The following is a 23,763-nucleotide window of genomic DNA, read 5'->3' as shown; positions in this document are numbered from 1 at the left end:
AAGAGCATAGGCTCTGGAGTCGGGCAGACCCAGCCTTGACCCCCCCAGCAAGTGTCATCCTCTTTCTAGGAGTGTGACTTCAAGCTCACCTTCCCTGAACCTAGGACCCACCATTGGCTATGTTTACTTAGGGAGCATTCTCACAAGGATTTGAGGCAGCCTGGATTGTTGGTTTACCAGTGGACACCCTCCTTGGTGGAGGCATCTGCCCTTCCCAGCCCCGCGAACATCCACAAGCCGGGGAGTCAGCCCCGCCAGGGGGTCTAGGGTGGGTGATGATGAAGCTCGTCCCCTCTGTGCACAGCTTGAGACTCCCACGTCACACCATGACTCAGACCCTAGAGGTTGTTCCCCATGGGCTGCGTGTGACTCTCCCTGGACAGGGGTGGGTAGTCCATTCATTGGCCCTGTGGGTCACTGAATCTTCCTGCCAGTCTGAACGATCTCCTTCCTTCCTGTTTTCCTGGATCCCAGCCTGGCTTAGGGTTCAAACCTTAACCCGTACTAACCCCTAAAGCCTTCCCAGTGTGTGGCCTTGGAGGGCCAAATGCAGAGGCCTGGTCTGTCTCCAGGGCAAGTGATGGCATGGCAGGGGCCCTGATGCCCAAGGACTGGGTCCCAGTGAGGCCCCACCCCTACCTGGCTGTGTGGCTTCTGGGCCTCCCTCCCAGGAGCACCATTGGGAAGATGCAACAACCCCCTGGTAAACCTGAGGTGCGCGAGAGGCGGGCGGAGGCTCAGAGGGCCTCTGGGAAGCACTGCAGGGTACCGTTAGGAGGTGGGATCCCAACCCCTGACTCACGGCTGGGCTATGCACTCACCTTCATTAGAAAAACCTGAGTTTTCTAATCTAGGAAATAATACATTTACCTCAAGAAATTAAGGGAGAAACATGATAATGCACAAAAAGACTAGAATCTAGCTATTGCTCATTATTATTTTAAGATGAAGAAAGGACAGACAGTGTTATAAACACTTGTGTGCATGCTAGGCTGCTTCATTCATGTCCGACTCTTTGAGAGCCTATAGACTGTAGCCCACCAGGCTTCCATGGGATTCTCCAGGCAAGAATACTAGGATGGGTTGCCATGCCTCCTCTAGGGGATCTTTCCGACCCAGGAATCAAACCCGAGTCTCTTATGTCTCCTGCATTGGCAGGCAGGTTCTTTACCACTAACACCACCTGGGAAGCCCATAAACATGTTCAGTTCAGTTCAGTTCAGTCGCTCAGTCATGTCTGACTCTTTGCGACCCCATGAATCGCAGCACACCAGGCCTCCCTGTCCATCACCAACTCCCGAAGTTAACTCAAACCCATGTCCATCGAGTTGGTGATGCCATCCAGCCATCTCATCCTCTGTCATCCCCTTCTCCCCCTGCCCCCAATCCCTCCCAGCATCAGGGCCTTTTCCAATGAGTCAACTCGTTGCATGAGGTGGCCAAAGTACTGGAGTTTCAGCTTCAGTGTCAGTCCTTCCAATGAACACCCAGGACTGATCTCCTTTAGGATGGACTGGTTGGATCTTCTTGCAGTCCAAAGAACTCTCAAGAGTCTTCTTCAACACCATAGTTCAAAAGCATCAATTTTTCGGTGCTCAGCTTTCTTTATAGTCCAACTCTCACATCCATACATGACCACTAGAAAAACCATAGCCTTGACCAGACAAACCTTTGTTGGCAAAGTAATGTCTCTGCTTTTTAATATGCTATCTAGGTTGGTCATCACTTTCCTTCCAAGGAGTAAGCATCATTTAATTTCATGACTGCAGTCACCATCTGCAGTGATTTTGGAGCCCAAAAAGATAAAGTCTGACACTGTTTCCACTGTCTCCCCATCTATTTCCCATGAAGTGATGGGACCAGATGCCATGATCTTAGTTTTCTGAATGATAAGCTTTAAGCCAACTTTTTCACTCTCCTCTTTCACTTTCATCAAGAGACTTTTTAGTTAATCTTCACTTTTCTGCCATAAGGGTGGTGTCATCTGCATATCTGAGGTTAGTGATATTTCTCCCGGCAATCTTGATTCCAGGTTGTGCTTCTTCCCGCCCAGCATTTCTCATGATGTACTCTGCATATAAGTTAAATAAGCAGGGTGACAATATACAGCCTTGACGTACTCCTTTTCCTATTCAGAACCAGTCTGTTGTTCCATGTCCAGTTCTGTTGCTTCCTGACCTGCATACAGGTTTCTCAAGAGACAGGTCAGGTGATCTGGTATTCCCATCTCTTTCAGAATTTTCCACAGTTTATTGTGATCCACACAGTCGAAGGCTTTGGTGTAGTCAATAAAGCAGAAACAGATGTTTTTCTGGAACTCTCTTCATAAACATGTTAGTCTCATTGAAAAGTCTGACCTTGTCTGAACGAGCCTGGAACCGTGTGCGAAGCCCTTGGTCTGAGTTAAAGGCTCTGAGCGCCTGAGGCCAGGACGTGAGCTTCTCTTCCTCAGCTCCGCCCCACGCTTGGCCCTGGACAGGTGGTGCCGTCCCTCCCTGGCCCGCGTCGAGGCTGGCGCTCAGGGAGGGCAGTGCCCACACCTGGTCGACAATCCCCGTGTGCTGCCGTCCCCAGCTACCTGGACAGCCTGGACCGGATCGGGGCCACCGACTACCAGCCCACTGAGCAGGACATCCTCCGAACCAGGGTCAAAACCACCGGCATCGTAGAAACCCACTTCACGTTCAAGAACCTCCACTTCAGGTAAAGCCCAGGGAGACTCCTCAGCCCTGGAGAAGGTGTTAAGACACGGGTGACGCCTGCCTCTCAACCTCAGCTCATCTGGAGCATTCCTGTCTCAGGGAGCTCTCCAGTTGGGACAGGCGGTTGGATGTGAGGAGGGACCTGTGTGTGCGCCTCTTTGCCACCAAGGTGGGGGGCTGCAGTGAGCAGAGAGGCTTCCTGAAGTGGGGCTCTGAGGAATAGGGAGTATTCAAGTGAACAAAGGAGGGGAGTCCTATCACTGCGTGTCTTCTGAGGGGGTGGACGGTGGATCACCCAGGTGGTCTTTGAAGATGTGGAGGCGTGGGGAATAAGAGCGGGTTGAACCCAAGCAACCCAAGGACCCATGTCATCTCAGAGCTGGAAAGGGCTTAGAGATCAGCTGGCCTGCCCTCTCCAGATGCATAGGGGAAACTGAGGCCTGGAGGAGCAAGTCTGTTCCTGAACAGAGAACACAACTCAGGCCTAGGGTCTGAGCACCATAGGCCCTGCCAGGGGGTCATAGCACCACCTGGGGCATCTTGCATGCCCTGAGGTCTGGGTGCCCCTAGCTACCTCCACCTGCCTCCACCTGCCTCCCAGGTGTGGTTTCTGGGTGTCGGGTGGAGCAAGAGGAGAGGCCAGGATGGCCGGGACAGTAGACCAGTAGACCCATGTGAGGCCGCTGCCTGGCCCTCCCCAGCCTGAGACCCAGCCCCCGCCTGCTCCCACACAGACAGAGGGCTGGGGTTCTGTCTCCATCCCTGCGAGGCTGCCTGAGGCCTCCCCTGAACCCAAGGAAGGCAGGGATGGGCCAGGCAGCCCCACAAGATGCCCCTGAACCCTAGTCCCTCGGTCTCTCCCACTCACTCCTCGGGGCAGAGGGTGTGGAGCTGGGCTGGGGGCGCCCGGCCCACAGCAGCTGAGAGTACGTGCTGTGGAGGGGCCTCAGAGGCCATCACCTGGACCCAGCATTTCAGATGGAGAAGCGGGGTCCAAGGGAGGCAGTGACAGGACGAGGACTGGACCTGTGTCCTTGCTCCAGGCCCGCTATGGGCTCTGGCCTGCAGTTGCTTTCCTCTGTTGGCGGGTCGGGGCCCAGCCCACCTCAGCAGCTGTGCATCAGGCCTGGGATCTTCACTCAGGGCGTTGGATGTGAGGTTGACCTGGCACTTCCAGGACCAAAGCCCCTCTGCCACCATCTCCCCTGACAGCTCTCATGCCCCCGGGGGATGGTGTCTGACAGAGCAGAGGCTTTGTCTGCAGACAGGCCCTGGTCTCACCCCGGCTCCTGCCGGCACCCTGGCATTTAACCCCTTGCCGCCTTACTGTCCCTCCATGTGGGAGCTGCAGGTCCCTGCCCGCCTCCCTCTGTCCCTCCCAGGCTGCTCTGCGGTTTCCACGGACCACAGACGCGAACAGACATGTTCAGAAAGCCAGGGGCAGGATGTGCATGTGCCCCTGAGAGGGGGACCTCACAAAGGCGTGTCCAGCTGAGGTCACCCCTAAGTGACAGCCCTGAGAGGCAGGGGCGGGTCTTGGCGTCACTGTGGGGGGCACCACAGAGCAGTGATGGCCACCTCACCCCGAGGATGCCGTGCTCAGCCCTCAGCCTGGAGTGAGGCTCCTCGGGAGGCTTGTTGTGTGCACAGCAGCCTTCTTCCCCCACCCCTCAGCTCAACCAGTGTCCCCACACCTGCTGGGGTCTCCCTACCCCCCATCCCCAGCTTCCCTGTCTGCCCGACAGGCTGTTTGACGTCGGGGGCCAGCGGTCTGAACGCAAGAAGTGGATTCACTGCTTTGAGGACGTCACGGCCATCATCTTCTGCGTCGCACTCAGCGGCTACGACCAGGTGCTCCACGAAGACGAGACCACGGTGAGCGGCCCCGGCCCGCCCGGCCTCAGCGGCCCACAGCGGCTCTCGGGTGGAACCGGCTGCGATGGTAGGGGGTTCCGTCGTCGGCTAGATTGTTCTCACCTCTATCCTGACTTCGGCCAGATACCTCCTGATGCCGATGCAGTGAAGGCAGCCGTGAGCCCCCTGCTCAGAGCCTGTGTGCAGATGCCAGGGCTCGGGCAGCAAGGGTCTCTTCAGTAAACACAGCAGAAACGCAGAGGCCATCAGACCAGAACCAAATTAAGCAAATCCTAAATGAAATCAGGGTGCAGTCAAGCAAGAATGTATATAAGACAGAAATAGCGGTTCTTAGCCCCAGCAGCCCTCCCTGAGCAGTGGACAGGGCTGGCAGAGGGTCGAGCAGTGGGCTGGGGCTCATGGTAAGTGACAGGGTGGGGGGCACAGCCTGGGTTCCCACCTTCCGTCACTGCGTCTTCAGTCTCGGGCCTCGGAGAACTGCCAGGCTGGATTCAGAGCGGGGCCCTCACCTGCAGCGGGTGCTGCCTTTCTCTGGGCCTGGCCCTGGTTTGCTGCTAGATTCAGGGAGCACCCTCTCTGTCTTAGGGGTGTAACCATCATACCCGCCTGGTGGGGCGTGGGCAGTGGGGTGAGAATCTTCAAGGACTTGGAACCGTCTCTGGCTTAGCACTGGGCTGATGGTCGTGTCGTCCCTGGGGGTTGTCCTGAGCCGGGGGCCCCCTGAGCTGCCCACAGAGAGGTGGGCCTGGTGGGGTCTCAGGAGACAAGCATCCACCGAGGTGGGGCTTCTGGGCTGTGGGGTCACATCCTTGGTGATCGTTAGCTCCTGTGTGTGGTGCAGGCAGGGACAGACCCTGAGGTTTGGGGACTGGGCTCGTCACGGTGGGCCTTGAGCAAGGCTGTCTTCTCTCCGGGTCTGTCTCATCGTCGGTCCTGTCCGCTGGTCCCACGGGGCTGCTCCCAAGGTCTGTTGGGCTTTGGGGTGTGGTGCTATGGGAGGAGGCGCCGCCGTTCTGAGGGGTCGGGGTTATGCAGTGACGGTGCCGTGGGCAGATGGGGCCAGAGCCACTGGCCGGGTGGGCCATCAGGACTCGTGCTGCGTGCTGGCCTGTCCCCCTCGCCCTTTCTCCTTTGGTCCCGAGAACACTTCTGAGCAGGGCATTAGCGGAGCCCCACAAACCCTGCCTTGTTCTGGAGTGAGGCTCTGGGACCCCAGCTGTGCAGCTCTTTCTAACGCCGGCACTATTCTCAGCAGCCTCAGGAGCTGTGGTGTCTAAGACCCCCAGGCCTGGACCCACTGACCATCCTGAAGCCCAGGTCGGCTCCTGCCGCCCCCCACAAGGCACCGCGCGCAGGGGCCACCCCGGCACATCTCTCACTGATCACTGTTGACCATACTTCTGGACCCACTGTTCACAGTCCGCCTGGCCACCCTGTGATCTGAGCTCCATTTGGTTCATCTTTTCTCCTTGCTATGCCTGGGAGTGGTAAACAGGGTTGGTGCAGGAAACCAATCCGGCTGTGACTTTGAAAGAAAACCAAGCACTAGAGTGTTGAGGGCCCCAGGCCTCTTCCTGAAGACCTGCCCCACTCAGTCCCAAGTCCCAAGTCCTCAGGAAGGGGTGCTCACTGGCCTCCCGAGCATGGGCAGAGCAGAGGATGTCAGAGCGGGTCTGGCAGCCACAGGGCCCCAAGCTCTGTGGCCCGCGGGTCTCAAGTGAACCCGGCAGGTGCCGGGCCTCACTCTCGGATGGCCTTCCTGCTCTGCCGGCCCCCCAGCCTCTGCCAGCTCCTCACCAGCTCTCGTTCTGGAGCAGGGCCCGTTCTGGAGCACCTTCCTCCTTGCCTTCCTACTTTCACTGTCTCTCTCCCCTGCTCCCCCTCAGCTCCTTCTCCACCATTTCCTTGCCCTTCTTCACAAAGGCTAGGTCCGAGGACCTTGGGGAAGCCACAGCGTGTGGGGTCGCAGATGGGCTCTTTCTGGGTTCCTTTCCACCTGGGAGAGACCAGCACCCTCTCCAGGGCTCCGGCATTGGCTTCACCCCTCAACAAGAGCCCATGGAGGCGGCTCCTTGCCACGGTGCCAGTGAGAACAGAGCCCTGGAGCTGAGCAAACGCCAGTGTGTCCAGGGCCAGGTGGACACAGCCCGGGGTCTAGCGCCACCGCTGTCACCGTGGGGCATGGCGGCCGTTCCACCTGCTCCTCTATAAAGCGGAGCCCATGGCGAGCGGCCTCTGGGCGGCTCTGAGGACCCCTGGGGCTGGGGGCTTTCAGAGTGCCTGCGCTCGCTCGGGACCCTTCATGCAGCAGACGGCAGCTCCGACACGACTCTGCCCAGGAGCACCACTCGAGGCCAGGTGGTGGGACTCGCCTGTGCTGCCCCCGGGAGCAAGAGCTCCAGCCGCTGACCTGTCCTTGGTTGTCCACCTTCCTCTCTGGTCGGCCCTGCCCCGCCCTCCCATGCCGGAGGTGGGGGGCAAGAATTGGGGCTGCCTGAGAAAAAGGTGTCTGGGGGCTCCTGGAGTTGGCCAGGAGCCGTGGAGCTGGTGGCTGCCCGCCCACTGGCCGGCCACCCTGCCCGCCACAACCTGGGCCCCTGCAGCCCTGGGCCTCACCTGCCACAACTTCTCAGCAGCAGCACCATCACCGCCGCCTGCAGGGCCTTAACTTGCCAAACCAAGGCCAAACCCATGAGCAGATTCTGAGACACGCTGCAATTCGGGCAGGTATGAAGCGCCTCCTTCCAGCTGAGACCGTCAGCTAAGAGTTGAAAGCAGCGGGTTCCCAGGGCACCGCCGGGTGACTTTGCTGTGAAGCCTGCCCCTACTCCCGCGTCCCACTCTCCTCACCGGCCGGCCTAGGCTGGTGCGCCCCACCTCGCCTTCCATCTCCAGCCACACGGTCCACAGCCCCCGGGCAGCCGTGGTCTCTGCCCCGGGGGGCCCTCCAGATGGACCGGCTTTGACTTCCTGGCCTGAGACTGGTTGAACTGATTTGGGGTTTTTTTTTTTCCCTCTCTTTTCTTCTCTCATGTTTTCTGGGTTTTTTATCTTCCTCTCTGTTTTAATCTGTTTTGCTGGCTTTCATCTTGGGGTTCTTCCGGCCCCTCTACTGGGAAAACAGTCTCGATAAGGAGCTCACACAGAGCCACCCCCAGCCCAGCCACGGCCCAGGCAACCCACCTGGTCCCCAACTAGACCAAGGCCACAGCAAGAGCACTCCCCCGACGCTGTCCCCCTGGTGTCTGCTTCCAACTCTGGATTAATGCGAGGATCCCTCTGTCCTCGGTTAATGTTTCCCAACTGAATGCGTGCATCCTCCCACCCCCGCTGGTGAAGCCGAGCGAGACCCCCTATAGAGCCGTCTGCATGCCCCACGGTCCCGCGTGGACATGTGGAGGGTGGCGGGGCCTGCCCCCGCATGCATGGTGCATGTCCTCTCTGTCGTGGGCTGGAGTCCCTCCGGTGACCTCGCTGCCCCCGCCCGGGTCAGCCCTCTTCGGGGAAGGGGCAGTGCTCCCCCACCCTGCCCCGCCCCCTGCTCCACCCCTACCCCACCCGCGTGTGGAATGCAGCAGGGACCAGGTCCTCGTCCTTGTGGGTCCTCGCGTCTCTGTCCCTGGTGGTGTGTTCAGCCGTGTTGGCGGACCGTCCCTTTGCTTGTCCCGCTGTGTCACTGACCACGGGGGGTCCGGGCCCCGGGCGCCGCACGGGCCTCACTTGCCTCTCCTCCACTCTGTTGCAGAACCGCATGCACGAGTCACTGAAGCTCTTCGACAGCATCTGCAACAACAAATGGTTCACAGACACGTCCATCATCCTGTTTCTTAACAAGAAGGACATATTTGAAGAGAAGATCAAGAAGTCTCCGCTCACCATCTGCTTTCCGGAGTACACAGGTAGAGATAGCCGCTTCCCACGGGGACTGCAGGGACTCTCAGTCCCCCTTCATCGTGCGCCACAGACACACCAGGCTCTGCCCCAGAGGATCCAGCACAGAACCGAAGGCAGGTCCCCTGCCTCCCTGCAACATGCTGCAGCAAGAGCCCCGGGGCAGCCAGCTGGGCTTCCTAGTCCAGGGAAGCAGGGCTGGAATCTTGGCTCAGCCATTTACAAGCCCTTGACCCTGGCCGCCTCTGCACCTCAGCTTGGTTGTCTGTAAGTAGAGGCTGTCAGTACAGCGGCAACACCAAGATGATGCTGGGGTGAAGATGGGGCTTTGAATCAGACAGCCCAGGGTTCCTGCCCCCACTCTGCCACTCACAGCAGGTTACACAACCTCTCAGAACCTCGATTTCCACATCTTTGAGATGGGCAATCACCGTGATTCTCGATGCTTTCCTCCCAGAGTTTCCAGGAGGACAAAGTGAGCGGGAAGGAGCTTGTTAGCATGGCAGTGGACGCATAGTAACTGCTCACTGACCTCCCTTTTGTGACCGAGACTACAGCTGAGAAGTACCCTGAGGGCACCCCAGATGGGTAGCTATGAGTCAGAAAGCCTGTTGGATGCGAGAGCCTCACGAGCGGCCCTGCTCACCCCTCCCTGCAGAGGACGCTGTGGCTGACGGAGGCCACCTTTGTCACTGTTGCAGCGGGGTCGCCTGGCTATGGGTGGGTGGTCAGCCTGGCCAGGCCCCTGTGGAGCAGCAGCGTGGCTGGAATAGCCCACTGGCTCTTCAGGATGCCCAGGGCCTGGTCAGAGAGACAAGTGGAAGCAGAAGTGGGCATTTCCAGCCTGCCCAGCCCCCCAGCTTGGAGAGCACAAGGGGAGTCAGAGTCCCAGCTTGGTAGGGGAGCCTCCAGGCTGAACCCCAATTCCCCATGGAGACATGGGGGCCATGACCTGGAGCTGGGCAAGTGGTACAGCCCACTGTTTATTCCCTTCCTTGAGATTAGGCTGACAGCCCCCCAGGCCAGACCCCAGCAGCACACAGCCAGAGGCGGGCTGGGCTCAGCACCCTGCACACCCACCAGTCGGCCTCTGTTTAGTCACACATGAATTGTGGAGGGTTCATGCATCCTGCCCTAGGTGGCCAAGACTGGCCCACGGGGCAGTGGAAGCAAGGGGGTAAGTCACCAAGGCCGGTTTGGTGCTGACGAGGTCCCAGGGACCCTCTCCCTCACCTCCAGCCCAGATTTAGGAAAGAGCTGTGGTCTAGTAGGCCTTCCAGGCCAGGCCTGGTGGACTGTGCCCCTGTGCCGAGGGGCTAGGTACCCACATCCCCGCAGGCGTGCCCCTCCTGGGTTTCTGGTCTGCACTGCGGCTCCAAACCCAGCCCCTTCCCTCCTTCCGTCCCTCCCTCCCTCGGCATGTCTGGCCACCCTGCCTGGGCCTGTGGAGGCTTCAGGCAAAGCCAGGAGTCCCTTCTGTCCCTCCCTGAACAGCAGCTGTTCTCCTGAAACCCCACAGAGCAGCGTGGCAGCAAGTCAGGGAACCAGACATTTCTTCATCCCGGAAGGTGGACGTGAGAAGGAGGTAGGAGGGGATGAGAGGAAGGAGGCCACGGAAGCTCACAGGTGCTGCTGAGTGTCCACCCAGCTTGCCCAGCAGCGGCCAAGGGCGGGGGCATACCCGTCTGCTCCGAGGAGTGACTGCTGGCAGAGGACAGCCTGCAGGGGCTGGCAGACTTCTGATCCCCTATGAGTGCTGGTTCAGACTTCTTTGGGAAGGACCCCCAGGAAGGAAGCATGTTTGCATCAGGAACCTGTAGGTGCATCTATAAAAGTTCAAACAGGAGTTCTGTGAAACAGCACCCCACCCTTAGTTCCAGTGAGGCTCAGTGAAGTCTGCGTTCTCACTTCCTTCATTGTTTTTAAACTGAACATGAGCCGCGGACTTGATTTGATAACCTACTGTTAATTGCGCTGAGCTGTTGTTAGGTTCCTCCTGCCCGGGAGTCACTAAGGGGCTCCCGGTGTCCTCTCCCTGGCCTGTGGCCTGACTGGCACCCAGGTGGGGGCCTCGCCTCACCAGCTCCCGACCTGGTCTCTCCCGCAGGCCCCAACTCCTTCACAGAAGCCGTGGCTTATATCCAGGCCCAGTATGAGAGCAAGAACAAGTCCGCCCACAAGGAGATCTACACCCATGTCACCTGTGCCACCGACACCAACAACATCCAGTTTGTTTTTGATGCCGTGACGGACGTCATCATCGCCAAAAACCTCCGGGGCTGTGGCCTCTACTGAGCCCTGGCCTTGCTGCCCAGCTGCCCACCGCCCTGCTGCCCCAGCCCACCCTGGAGCCCTCACTCCACCACCTCCCAGCCCATTCTCTGCCCTCGACAAGGAAGCACCCGTGGCTGGCACCAGGGGGGTGGGCAGGAAGCGCCCTCCATGGCCACCCTGGCCCCAGACACCAGAACACGTGGTAACGGGGCTGGTCGGGACGCCGAGCACCCACACCTGCCATGATGGGCAGCTCGCCAGCCTCTGCTTCGTCGTTGCTGGGTGTTTTCCCTGGGGGAGGGGGCTGTGGGGTCAAGGCCGCCGTCCAGCCCCTAGTGGGTGTGTGTTCTACATGTGGTGATTCACGCTCGAAGTCTTGGGGTCTCCTCCTGTCGTCTGAGGCTGTGCCGGGGTGGGGGTGGTGGGAGCCACTGCTTAGCTTTTCTTGGGGTCTCTCTGGTCAAGGGCAGCGCCGTAACCAAAAAGCCAGTGGGGGACCAGGCCACCCACCAGCCATGTCGGAGTCTGGGGTGCTCAGGCCTCGGCCAGTGCTCCTCCTCCCCTTGGATCTCTGCTCCCGGACGCCAGCCCTTCTTTCTCTGGGCTCCCCAATACCCTCCTGGGGAACCCCCACCCCCGACTCTCATAGGTCTGCAAATGCTTCTGAGACTGACTTCTTGCAGAGGTGTATGGAGCGTAGTGGGAAGGGTCAAGTCCCGCGGTGCCTGGACAGAAGTCTGGGGGGAAGGCCATGGTGGGGGGAGGCCCAGGGGAAGTGGCACTTGTGTTGACTGCCGTGGGGGCCTCACACCCCGCCTTTGCAGGCGCCGGGGTGGTTCCTCTGCTGCTCCCCTCAGCCAGGTCTCAGGCGGCCACTCTGGAATGTGAGCGGATGTGCTTTTTTGTCTTGAATTCAGGGTGAATCCAGTGCAAACCTGCTGAGGCTACAGGGGGCCTGGGGACTGGAGATCCTGGGCTGGAGGAGGCCCAGGTGAGGTGTGGACACAGGCCCTGTAGCCAGTGTTCCACCCTCCTCCTGTCTTGGTGAAGAAATAGGAGACTCTGTTCGCAGCCTTTGGGGTCCCGCCAGCTCAGGGGCAAAGGAGGACACGTGGACGGGCCCACCACACTAGCGTGCCCTGTAAGGGGCGCAGCCTGGCCCACACACACCCAGCCAGTCCCCTCCTCTGCACCGAAAGTCCTCAGACTGCTTGGAGGAGCTTTGCTCCTGAGATACCTGAGCAGAAAAGGGTGGGGTGACTCCTGGTGAGTCAGGCCCTGGCTGGCCTGGGGTGGTGAACACACCTCCCTCTCTTCCTGGGTGCCCCTAGCTGGCTAATGCTGCCAACCCATAGCCTGGCAGACACCCCATGTGCCTGGGTGGCGGCTCTGCCCCTTGAATGATGGCTCTGCCTAGGGAGACATACGTGCCCATAGGAAGAGAGGGGTTACCCCTCGAGGCGACTCCAGCTCCTCCCTCCTCAGGCCCTCTGCTCCTCCAGTCCCGACACTGTGCTCTGCTCGGTCCTGGGTCAGGCAGGACCCCCGAACTCCCAGCGCAGCCCCGATTACCCTGCAGCCAGGAGCCCTGGGCTTCTTGTTTCCCACAGGCAGAATTCTGGGTGGTGCACGGGAGAGCCAGGGCACCTGCCCTAGTGCCCAGTGCCCGCAGGGATGGCTGAGCCCGGTCCCCCTGCTGGTTCTCTGCTGCTGCCCCTGGTCTCGTGGGAACTCGCCAGGCATCCAGGCCACAGGAGCCGCCCTGCCAGCCCAGGTCCGTTTCGGTCTTGTCTGCCTTGCTGTGTGCTGTGCCTTGTACCAGGTGCTGGGTCGTGGCAGAGGTCAGGCCCCTGGAGCCAACTGCCTCCATGCCCCGTGTGGGCAGCCTGGGCCTGTCAGGCCATCTGGCCCAGTGCCGAAAACGTCACCATTATTTCCGGGCACCACCACCCTGGGTATGACCAACTGTGCCCCTCCGTCCGCCCTGTGACCTCAGGCTCAAAAGCAGCTGACCAGCTCCATCTCTAAGGCCATCGTCCTGGAGGTGGGGGTCACCAGCTCTCCTGGGCAGCAGGCAGGTGGGAGGGCCCCAGACCCCAGCCCACCCGCCTGCAGCGTTAGGAGGCTGGGGAGCGGGGTGCTTGGGGCCTTCCTGCCCCTCGGTCCCCTGGGCGGCCTGCCCTGTCTCTGCCCTGCTCAGCTTCTTGTGCTGTTCCTGCCCTCTGACCCCGGCCTGCCCAGGGGTCCCTGGCTGTCTAGTCACGGCCCCCACGAAGCAGGTGTCTGGGGTGAAATTCCCTCCTGTGCACTGCGTCTCCCATCCGCATCATCCCAGGCGGCTCCACCCTGACTGAGGAGGAGCACCTGAAGTGACAGATGAGTTTCGGTTCCGTCGTGGGGGTGGGGGTGCTGGGGGCGGTGCTTTGAGTGAACAGACAGGGTGGCCCGTGTGCACCCCCCAGAGGCCATGCTTCTTGTCATCAGGCCAAAGGGAACCTGAGTCTGGGGGCGCCTGCGCCGAGCCCGTGAGGGCCGCGCCTGCCGTCTGGATGCCCGTGGGCCGCGTCTGTGTCCTGCGCCGATTGCCCTGGAAAGAGCCGGCGCTTGGCCTTCCTGCCAAGAACAGGGAGAGGCCCCAAGGCGCTCTGGCCTGACTGGAGGGGGCAGTGCCCGAGGCCTGCAGATGGGCTCGGTGGAGCCTATGGGCTCTGCCCTGAGGAGGGGGCAGGGTCTGCCCCAGCCCTGAGCAGACAGCGCGGCTCGGGGCCTCTCGCCAACAGCTCGGACAGTATGGTTCTGGGGCCTCCTTCCACGGAGCACTAGAGGCCTAGCGCCCTGGCCCCATCCTCTCTGGCAGTAGCAGAGCTTGGGCGCTTATGGCCACATGCTCCGACTATGGGGGCAGGAGGCACAGCTCGGGCAGACGACCACCCCGGTATCTGGTGCCAGGATACCCCGGTATCTGGACCTCCCAGCCGCCCCCCCCATATCCAGCTCCATGCCCCAGTGACAAACTGGAGACACCCCTGCCCCCACAATGGTCCTCTGTGACTCCGCAAGTGCCCTCCCTACCCAGAGCACCCACAACCAGGCTGTCCGTAAACCCCCAGTGGGGAGGACCCAGGCCTCAGCTCGCCTAGGTCCTTCCCTTCTGCCGGGGTGAGTCCTGCAAGGTGAGAGGTCATCCCCTGGCTTCACCCCGCCCTGCCCTGTGACAGTTTCTGCCGGTGACACAATCCTGCCGGTTCTCCACTCTGGCCCGCCTCTCTCCTGGCCCCTCCCTCTTCCTCTGGCCTGGCCCAGGGCAGGCCAAGCACATGCCTTTGGTGAGGAAACCCACTGCAGTCGGGGCCCCGGCTTTCCTCCAGACCAGGCAGTGTCCTGCCCCCTCTCTGAGAGGTGGGGCACGTGGAGCCGCCTCTGGTGGCCTCTGCCCTTCCCTGAGCCTTCTGGATGCCTTCAGGCGCAGCCTGGCAGTTCCCAGGAACTGAGGCCCGAGGCTCTGGCTCCAGGGCCACCGGAGATTCAACCTTGGGTGTCAGAGGCCAGCGCCCCCAGACAGTCTCCCTGATGTCAGCCCACAGGCCTACAGAGAGAAGGGTCCAGCCGCCCACAGCAATGAGGCCTGACAGGACAGCCAGGTCAGGAGCAGGGTCTGTGAGCTGCTGCCCCCGACTCCACCCCCACCCCCAGAAAGGCGAGTCTCAGCCCTCTGGCCCAGGAGCAAAGTAAGGCCTTCCCTTGGGGCTCCAGGCAGACCCCACCCCAACAAGTGAAGGCCCCTGCTGGGGGAGGGCCTGGCCCCGGGGAGAAGCAGAGAAGGCCCGCCCAGGCCGCATGCACCCAGACCACCAGCCTGAACGCACAGCCCATTCCCTGCAGAGCCAGCGGCTCGCAGGCACTGCTCTCCTGTGGTCTGTCCTCTCCTCTTTGCCCCCCACACCCCTGCACCCCCATTCCTGCCGCTCCCCGAGCAGCCAGGCCCTTCACCTCCCTGTCTCCTCTGCCTCGGTCCCCCTGCATCCTCCCCTCCCCATGCCCAGCAGAGGTGGACCTGGGCACGCCCCTCCCTTCCTTAGCAAACCTCCTCTCTTAGGTACAATGGTCCCACCTCCCAGCCCCCCACCCCCCCATATTAACTGTAATTTTGTAAGAAGAGTGACTCGTTGGTTTAATAAATCTCTAGCCATTGTAATAATTTATTGGCTGCCGTAATGTATTTATTAGTCACCTACCATTAATAAAAAGTGCCAGCTTTTTCTAGCGTGAGTGTGGTGTGTTGTATCAGTGCCCAAGTTGCTTCCACCGGGTAACCCCCCGCCTGCCCGGTGTCCTGGGGCTGGACTGCGGGTCGCCCGGCAGAGGGCACAGTACCCCATGGCAGGAGGATTCCAGGCGCCAGGGGTGTGGTGAGGGCAGAGGCTGCCTTGTCCGTCCAGAGGGCTTGGTGCCGGCCACTGGCCATACTCTGCTGGCAAGTGGGAGAGACAGGAAGGTGACTCTGAGCCGGGGTGGGTGCCATCGCCTGACTGTGACCCCTGGTTTCCTTCTCTTCTCTCAGATGTTGACATCTCTTCTGAATGTGCTCTGGCATCTGTGTTCTCTGGGCAAGCATGTACGGACAGGCTGGGCTCTCGGCTCCTTAGCAGTGGGTTCCTGTGGGTTCAGAGTGATGAGCGGTGAGGTCTGCGGGGTGAGGAGGGGGTCTCAGCACCGACGCCTCCCCTCCCCACCACCCCCCCTGCATCTCCCTCCATCCAGGCTTACTCCCCAGGTCCGACCGGGGACCCTCACTGCCTCCGGGCCCCTCTGCTGGTCTGTGCCGCTCGCTCGCTCGGAACCGGGACCTCTTCACGTGTGTGCATTTTTTCTCCGTGACTAGACTGTGAGCTCTCCGCGAGCAGGAGCCTGTGTTGGTCATTCCTGCAGCCCCGCAGAGGGCTGCACACAGACCCCACTGGTGTGAGCGGGAAGAGAGCCCGCTTTGCAGCCCCAGGGCGGGGAGGGGCCGAGCCTTAGCCGAGTGGGACTTGAAATGGGGCAGCTGGCCTGAATCGTTCGATCAGACCAACTCTTGGCGGCCTCCAGACCTTTCAGCCCAGCCCATGTGCCATATGGTCAGAGTCCCCACTCTCAGCTCAGGTCTCCCTGGTGGCCTCTTCTGGTCCCAGGAGTGTCCTGGGCCTGTGTCCCCAACACGCCCCCCACCACGTCTGTAGATCAAGTTGAGCTAGCTGGGCAGCGAGTTGGGACCTTGCCTCTGGCCGTGGGCTTCCAGCTTGTGGTTGAGCAGCTGTAGGCCGAGGTGCTGCTGTGTGGTGGCGAGGCGTTTCCTGTTGAATCCTTGACTCGGAGCGGCTCTGCTCTGCTTCCCTGGCGGTCCGGGGACCCTGGGTGTTCCCAGCCCTGGCCCCGAGCAGCATCTGCTTGACCTCCCAGGAAACCTCCACCTGCCCCCTTCTGAACAGGCTCCACTGAAATGGCACCGGGCGGAAGCATCACACGTTTTTTCCACTCGAGTGTGACTATGCAGTGACCGACCGGCAGAAACTGGGGTGGGAAACTGGGAGAATGAAACGGACTGGTTGAGGCAAGGAGGGTAGTAAAACCATAGGAGTCTGCTGGATTTGTGCGGCAAAGTGGAAGGAACATGCTATTTACTACAGGTCCCAGAAGCTGCAGTAAAACCGTTGTCTAGGGGCCCCTGAGGGGCAGCTGAGACCCGAGACCACCCCCTCCACCAACTGGCTTTGGCTGTAAGAACAAGGGTTTGGTGCCAGTACCCCTTCCAGGTCACCGGTCTGACAACCCAGCCATGCAAGAGATGACCAAAGACACGCGACCCTCTGACCATTTATCCTGGCGCCCACAGGCTACTCACACTGGCCGGAGAGACCCATTGTGTTGCAGAAGCTGTGGTCTGGCCCAGAGTCGGGGGCATGTCTCTATCCTTCCCGGTCCCAGCCCTGTCACCTCAGTGTCCCCTAAGGATTAATGAGTAAAATGACACGAGGCAGGGAAGAGCTGGCGGAGTGGGACTCGGTGACAGGTGGTGGTCACTTCACATTCAAGCAGCCCACTCAGCTCCACTGACTGCTCGTCTATCTCCGGGGATAACGCCCAGGAACGCCCACACCACTGCTTTGCCCTCTCCTGTCATTTGCTTCAGTCTTCTTACTTCAGAGGGAGCATGCAGCCAGGAATTACTCCTAGGCTTGAGCTGCAGACCCCACAGTCTGGGCTTGGGGATCAGACAGGGGGTCCCCCTTCCCCCGAAGAGGTAGTTCACGAGGGAGCCACCTTCCCATGCTTAAACGGGTTAGTTCACCGAGAAGGGGCTGCCGAGAAGAAGGTTAGAATAAGGCCATCCTTGCCCAGGGCAGAAGGCTGTCCCCAGGGTCCTGCTTGATTGGGAGTACACATCCTTTTTGTTCATTTGCTAAATGAACTCCTGTGTGCAAAGCAGTGCTGCATGGCTTTCAGCTCTCATGACCTGAACTGTGGTTGAGCTTGAGCCAGCGTGAGGGGGTGCAGCCATCCTCCAGGCATGCCTGCAGGCAGCCTGGGCTGTAGCGTCTCCCCAGTCCCCGGAGGATGCTGGCAGGAGCCTGGCGTGACTTCTCCCCTCAGACCACAGGAGGGGCCTGGAGCCCCTCTCCACTCCCAGAGGACACCCCCACCCACAGGATAGGCCCAGCAGGAAAGGTGTGGACCGGAAGGCCAGAGCACAGCTCTCAGGCTCCTGTCCAGCAATCCCCCCAACACATGCACGTGCACACACACACACACATGCCTGGGGACCACACACATGCACATACAAATACACACATGCGCATATATAGACACCTGGAGGCCACACACACGCACACACAGACACAGGGAGACCCTCTTGTGGCTGCAGACTCTGCAGAGGGGAGGGTTGGGCTCCTTGTCCCCAGCATCTCCCGAGGGAACCCTGGTTGGTTCCCCGTCCTGTCTCTGCCACCGGCCCCGAGACAGGGGTATGGGTTGCTCTGAACACTGGACACAAGAAGCGCGGTGCCTTGCGGGAAGTTCTGTCAGCCTTCCAAGGAGCCGTGGGGGCCCAGAAACCCCTCCTGAGCTGCCAGGTAGCCCTGAGCCTCCCTTTCCTGCCTAACTGTCGTCTTCTCTTTCCCTGTCTCCCTGTCTGTCCCTCTCGCTGTCTGTCTGGCTCTCTCCGCCCCCTACCCCGCCTGGGGCTGCAGAACCGCATGCACGAGTCTCTCATGCTCTTCGACTCCATCTGTAACAACAAGTTCTTCATCGATACCTCCATCATTCTCTTCCTCAACAAGAAAGATCTCTTTGGGGAGAAGATCAAGAAGTCACCTCTGACCATCTGCTTTCCTGAGTACACAGGTGGGTGCTGCGTGGACCTGCCAGGGACCTGCGTCTCCTGGGCATCTGGCAGGTGGGGCGGGGATAGAAGAGGCAAGGGTGCCGCCCTGGGCATGGTGGGAAATGAACCCTTACGATGCCCGCATGTTGTGACCAGGTGACTTGGAGGGATATGGCAGGATCAGGAGGCCGGACCGCCCCCCAGTTTCCCCCTCTTTCGTCCTGGCCTCCCATCTCCCCTGTACCCCTCCTTAACTCCTGCCCTGGGCCTCTGCTGGGCCACATGGCCCTTTTGCCTGCACTAGAGAGGGTGCACATGTGCCCGGTGAGTGGGGCCTGGGCCGCCTCAGCCCTGCATTTCTCTGCTCCAGCCATCAGCCCAGCTCCCTGCCTCCACCAGCATCCCACCTATCCTCTCCTGCTTTCCCTCCATCCTGGGCTTTTCCCCAATCAAACCACCCTGACTCTGCAGGCCTCCTTCCACCCCGCCTGCCTGCCTCTCTTCCACGCCTTCTCGGGGGCTCTTCCTTCCCAGCTGGCTCCATGGGAGCGTGTTACCCACCCCTGTGATGAGGCTGTCTCTGGCGGCTGATGGAGGGTGGCTGTGTAGGATGGCCTGGCTCTGAGCTGCTGCTTAAAGGCTAGCGCAGCACTGATGGGAGGTCAGAGCCCAGCCTTTGTCGCCCTGGGGACTGGGAAGTTTCTAGAGGCTCCTTGGGTGGCAGCAGAGGATGTGTCCCAGGTGGGCTCAGTTGGGAACCCTCTCTCCCTGACAGTTCCAGGAGCAATGGATGCTGCCCCCCCAACCCCCGCCAACCTCCTCCATTACTGGGGAGAGTTCGCCCTCACCCTTGGGTGTGGAGGAGGGTGCACTGGGCTGTTCTGAGCACCACCTGTCTCCCCCATGTGAACCTGCCGGCTCCCCACCCTCCCTAGGCTGTAGGGAGGCTGAGGCAGCCTCTGGAGCCAGACCACACCCTGGGGCAGGTTAGTCGCCCATGTGTTTGCCATCTGGGCCCCACCATGGACAGGAACCCCCACCGCTTGGGGGAGCGCGGGGAGGAATGGAGAGGATGGCGCCCGGGGCCAGGCCTGCTCCATGCCTGCCATCAGCACCTCAGTACCATCCAGAGGATGGACACCGCGGACGGGGCACTGGCCGTGTTTGGGATGCCCTCTGCAGGGCGGGGCGAGTCCAGGCGGGCACAGGACGGGGCTGGGGTGGATGGAGCCAGGTCGTATCCCCTCTTGGCAGCCACCTCTCCCAGCCCCAGCAAGGACCTTCAGGACCTGCTCGGGTCTTCAGAGAGTTGTGGTGACTGGATGGGGCTCGGCAGGCCCTCTCAGGCCAGTGCCACCTCCGAGGGCTCTTCCTTGTCCCCAGGGACCTGGTGCCCCTGGAGCCCAGTTCAGGACACGGCCCGAGGCGTGGTCAGGCTCATTGCCGGGTTGTGTAGAGTGCTGGATGCACCCAGGTGAAGTTGGTCTGACTCTGGGAAACACTTGAGTTCTTCAGGATCTCCAGAGGGATCCAGTTTGAGTTTGGAGAACATCATGGATGACAAACGGTCAATGAGGTGGCCCCTGGGGGTGCCTAGGCCTGTGGGGATGACAGCTAGGGGGGCTGGGGTGGGCAGGTGGGTGTCGGGATGTCTCAGGGGAGCTCTGAGGGACCGTCGGGCTGTGTAAGGGCACCGACTCAGTGGACGCTGAGAAGGTAGGAACGGGGCACCCTCAGAGTCCCTCCTGGGCACTTTTCACCTCGACGGTGCCGTCTTGGCCCCCTCTGCACAGGAGGGCCCTTGGTGGGGTCTTCCCTAGGGCTGTGTCTAGTCCCTGAGCCGCCCCCAACTTAATGGCTTCACTGGCGGCCAGCCAGCAGTGGAGTTGAGGAGGCTCTCTGCTCCGTGGGCTGTCCAGAGCTGGTCTCTGTCCCGACCCCCACCCAGAGGTGTCCCCACCCCTTAGCCTTGATCCCTCACATTTAATTATCTGGCTGCAGACACTTTCCAGCGCCCAAGCCACAGACCCCCCTGTGACTCACATGCAGCTACTGGAGACTAGGGCAGCCGAGGGTGGCGGGGGAGGTGTAGCCGCCCACCCTTAATGTCAGACTGTATCATTTCTCTGCTGGCCAGGTCCTAGGGGCACTGAAGAAAATGGGGCAAAACTATACTTGGATGGGCTTTTAGGCAATTCTGGGTTGGTCCATGTTTTTTTTTTTTTACACGTTGATTGAAAACTACAGAATAGAGATACGGGGCTTGGGTTGCAGCTGGTGGGCAAACTGTCCTTACGTCATCCACAGATATCCCCACCAGACCCCAGTCAGGATCAAAGGAGCATCCAAGGAATTGGGGAGGCAGTGGGGCCCCAGTTGGTATTACAATACCACCAGCCCCTCAAACTTCCCACCTGGGGATGGAGGGTACCCATGCCCCCTGTCCTGGCCACTCACTTTAAGCATGGGGACTGCTTAAAGACAGTCCCGGCCCTACTGGTGGAGGAAGCATTCAGGAAAGTGTGGGCATGGAGCCCCGCGCGCCCAGAGCCAGCACACCACCCGAAAACACCTGCAGCAGGAGCAGCAGGACTGGTTTGGACCAGGGCTGAGCGTTGTGAAGGGCGGACCCGCCGGCCTCAGGGTGCTCTGCTAGAAGGCGGAAGGGCTAGCCTGTGGCCACTGTCCACTCAGGGCCCCTGGGGGGACTGCTTGTGAACACAGAGGGAAAGACCTGGGAAAGCTAGGTGATCGCTCAGCTGTGTGTGGTTTTTAACGTGAGCTGAGACTCTGCCTTGGAGGAGGGCCCCAGGCAGCCTCCTGGAGAAGGTCACGGCTGAGTCTCCAGCCCACCCACCCCCAAGCCCGCTCTCACCAGGGCCTCCCTCCACCCCCTGCTCTGTCTCCTTACAGGCTCCAACACCTATGAAGATGCCGCCGCCTACATCCAAGCACAATTTGAAAGCAAAAACCGCTCACCCAACAAAGAAATTTATTGTCACATGACTTGTGCCACAGACACGAATAATATCCAGGTGGTATTCGACGCCGTCACCGACATCATCATTGCCAACAACCTCCGGGGCTGCGGCTTGTACTGACCTCTTGTCCTGTATAGCAACCTATTTGGTAATGATTCCAGCACTCACAGAAAAGCTTGCACACATACACACACCCCCGCCCCCACTAACAAATGCAAGTTGGTAAACAAACGCCAAAAAGGCATAACAAACCTTATATATATAGACAAATATATATTAAAGTTTTTTTAGTCTGTACTAGAAAGAGCTTCAGACAGAATTGACCACCATTCCATTGCTCATCAATTTCCTGGGACAGTACCTGAGCGTGCACTTACGCGCGTACACACACACACATACATACGCACTGCGATTTACGCGCGTACACACACACACATACATACGCACTGCGATACAAGTCCTGATTTGGGAGTCCATCCTTTTAAGAACAGTCACATGCTTTCACACTCTTGAGACCCATTTCTGTGAGCAGGGGGAGGGCGAGGAAAGCCCTGGCCTCAGTCCAGCCTTTTCTCTGCTTCCACCCACTCAGGCTGTGTGCTCTCGGTTCTGTCCTGCATTTGTGTGAATTCCAAAACTATTTTCTAAAAAATGGCCAGCACCCCAAATGTCTCCCTGCCCCATACTTTCCAACAAGAGAAAATTTAAGGATGCTTCTCTTTTGGGTGGCGGAGGTTGTTAACTTCAAGAATTTAGAAGAATCATTGCTCCGATCAATCCACTGTCTCCTGAGTTTTCTTTATTCATGTTAACAAGGCAAGAGTCAGAGAAAAGGGAGACTTGATCTGCTTCCCACCTGCAGCTGAGGGGAGGGGCCATCACAGAGTCACCTGCAGAGCTGAAGCCGCTCCTCAGACTGCCCCTCCAAAAGGGCGGGGGAAAGATAATGTAGACAAGGGGCAGGAGCAGCCAAGGGGGGAACTGGTCTGCAGACCTGGCCGGGGCAGGGTCCTTGGGGGTAAGGCCTCCCAGGGGGGCCAGGGCAAGGCTTCCCTTGGGTTCCGGATCCCTCTGCAATGCTGCCCCATCCTGCCCCCGTCCCCACGTCATTAAACACGCTGAAGGGTTTTTCGGTCGGTTGGTTGGTTGGTGTTCTAAATCAAGGAAAATGGTCCGACTGGACCCCTTGTCTCTCTCTCTACAGACTGCTTCACGGACTCTTTGCTGTTGACGTTGATCTCCTGGTAGCATGACCTTTTGGCCTTTGTAAGACACACAGCCTTTCTGTATCAAGCCCCCTGTCTAACCTACGACCCAGTGACTGACGGCTGTGTATTTCTCTAGAATGCTGTAGAATTCGGTTTTAGTTTGAGTCTTTACATTTAGAATTTGAAAGGAAAGGAAGAACATTTCTCATGTGCTTTGTAGCGTTTTAAAAAAAAAAAAAGAGGATAAAGGAAAACGCACCATCTCATCCATCTTTTTTTTTTTTCTTTGTGAAATAAACATACACACCTTCAGCCTCGCCCACCCCACCCCACCTGCAGAGGTGCCACCTGTCCACACCCTGGGCGCTGGTTCCCGGGCATGTGCTCAGGCCCCGCTTTCCCAATGCAGCCTCGGCACCCACAGCACCCCTCCTCCGCCCCGCCCTGAGCCATAAGCTCACTCGGGGTTTGTATAGATAAAGCACAGCTCTCACTGGCCAGTAGCTGCCCCCAAAGGATACAGAACATATACATAAATAGAGCCCAATAGAAAACGGTTTCCCCCTCATTCCCTTCCTACAGTGTCCCTTTATCATTTTTTTTAAGTTGTTTTAGGTTTTGGTTTTCTTTTTGTCCTGATGAGCACTATGTATTACACACCAGATCAGCTTCCGTAGTCTCTGGGAACCGGGTTGTGGTTTCTCCTGCTGACATTTCCGCTTCTCCGTCTCAGATGGATGCTCCGTGTGTGTGCGCGCGCGCACCCCTCCCTTTCCTTTGTTTCAGTGACCTGTGTTCGCTCTTTCTCATGTGGGGATGTTTGTGCTGCAGATAAAAAACAAAAATTTTTAAATACCACAAGATGGAAAAAAAAAAAAACAAAAAAAATTTTAAAAAAAAAGATGGAATGTAATGTTTACATGAAAGCCACAGTTCTCATGATCAGTCCAATGTCATTTCTACTTTGACTAGTATCCAAACCCCAAACCTCTTCACGGTTCACTTTTAAGACAATATTTGCTGAAGAAGACCAGTCACAGCCATTTCAGATAAAGAGACAAAAAGACAAAACACAAAAAATTTAAAATGCAGAAAAAAAAAAAAAAAAAACTTGGAAAAAAAAAAGGAAAAAAAAGAAAAAAAAAGCCCACGGGTCTTTCTAAGCCTTTCTATTCCCAATCGGTGAGGTTTCTGTGATATCTTACACACTGCCAGTCTACTTCTCTGACTAATGGAAAATTCATGTGTAGCTCAATAAAGAGAATGTTTGTCTGTATTCCTGAGTCTCCCCCTCGGGCTTCATTCTGACAGGAAGGGGAAGGAGGGACTTGACTGGGCCACAGACCCTGGGAGGCTGGTGCGTAGGGTTATGAGTGCCGGATTAAGGAGCCTTCATCCGGGACCTCCCCCATGCCTGTGTCAGTGCTGCCATCAAGGAGGAACCAGCTGAGCGCAGCCACCTGCGAGCAGGG

General features: G+C 59.0%; 1 protein-coding gene across 2 annotated transcripts in view; it reads left to right on the top strand.

Annotated features, from left to right (window-relative positions):
- The window catches only part of GNAO1 (G protein subunit alpha o1), a 178,518-nt gene extending 154,972 nt beyond the window's left edge, over positions 1-23,546 (top strand). Inside the window, exons 5-9 of one of the 2 annotated variants that reach the window (XM_065925365.1) lie at positions 2,575-2,703; positions 4,448-4,577; positions 17,969-18,122; positions 21,016-21,231; positions 22,288-23,546. In XM_065925365.1, the coding sequence (XP_065781437.1) occupies positions 2,575-2,703; positions 4,448-4,577; positions 17,969-18,122; positions 21,016-21,203 (601 nt within the window). In that variant the 3' untranslated portion in view covers positions 21,204-21,231; positions 22,288-23,546. Of the gene's footprint in view, positions 1-2,574; positions 2,704-4,447; positions 4,578-8,322; positions 8,477-10,575; positions 14,854-17,968; positions 18,123-21,015; positions 21,232-22,287 lie in introns of those variants that run through there. The other variant, XM_065925364.1, reaches the window with a different exon arrangement.
- The last annotated feature ends 217 nt before the right edge of the window (positions 23,547-23,763 follow it).

The sequence above is a fragment of the Muntiacus reevesi genome, chromosome 2, assembly GCF_963930625.1.
Source record: "Muntiacus reevesi chromosome 2, mMunRee1.1, whole genome shotgun sequence".
NCBI lineage: Eukaryota > Metazoa > Chordata > Mammalia > Artiodactyla > Cervidae > Muntiacus > Muntiacus reevesi.
Note: the sequence above shows the minus strand (reverse complement) of the source record. Positions and strands in the feature narration are given on the sequence as shown.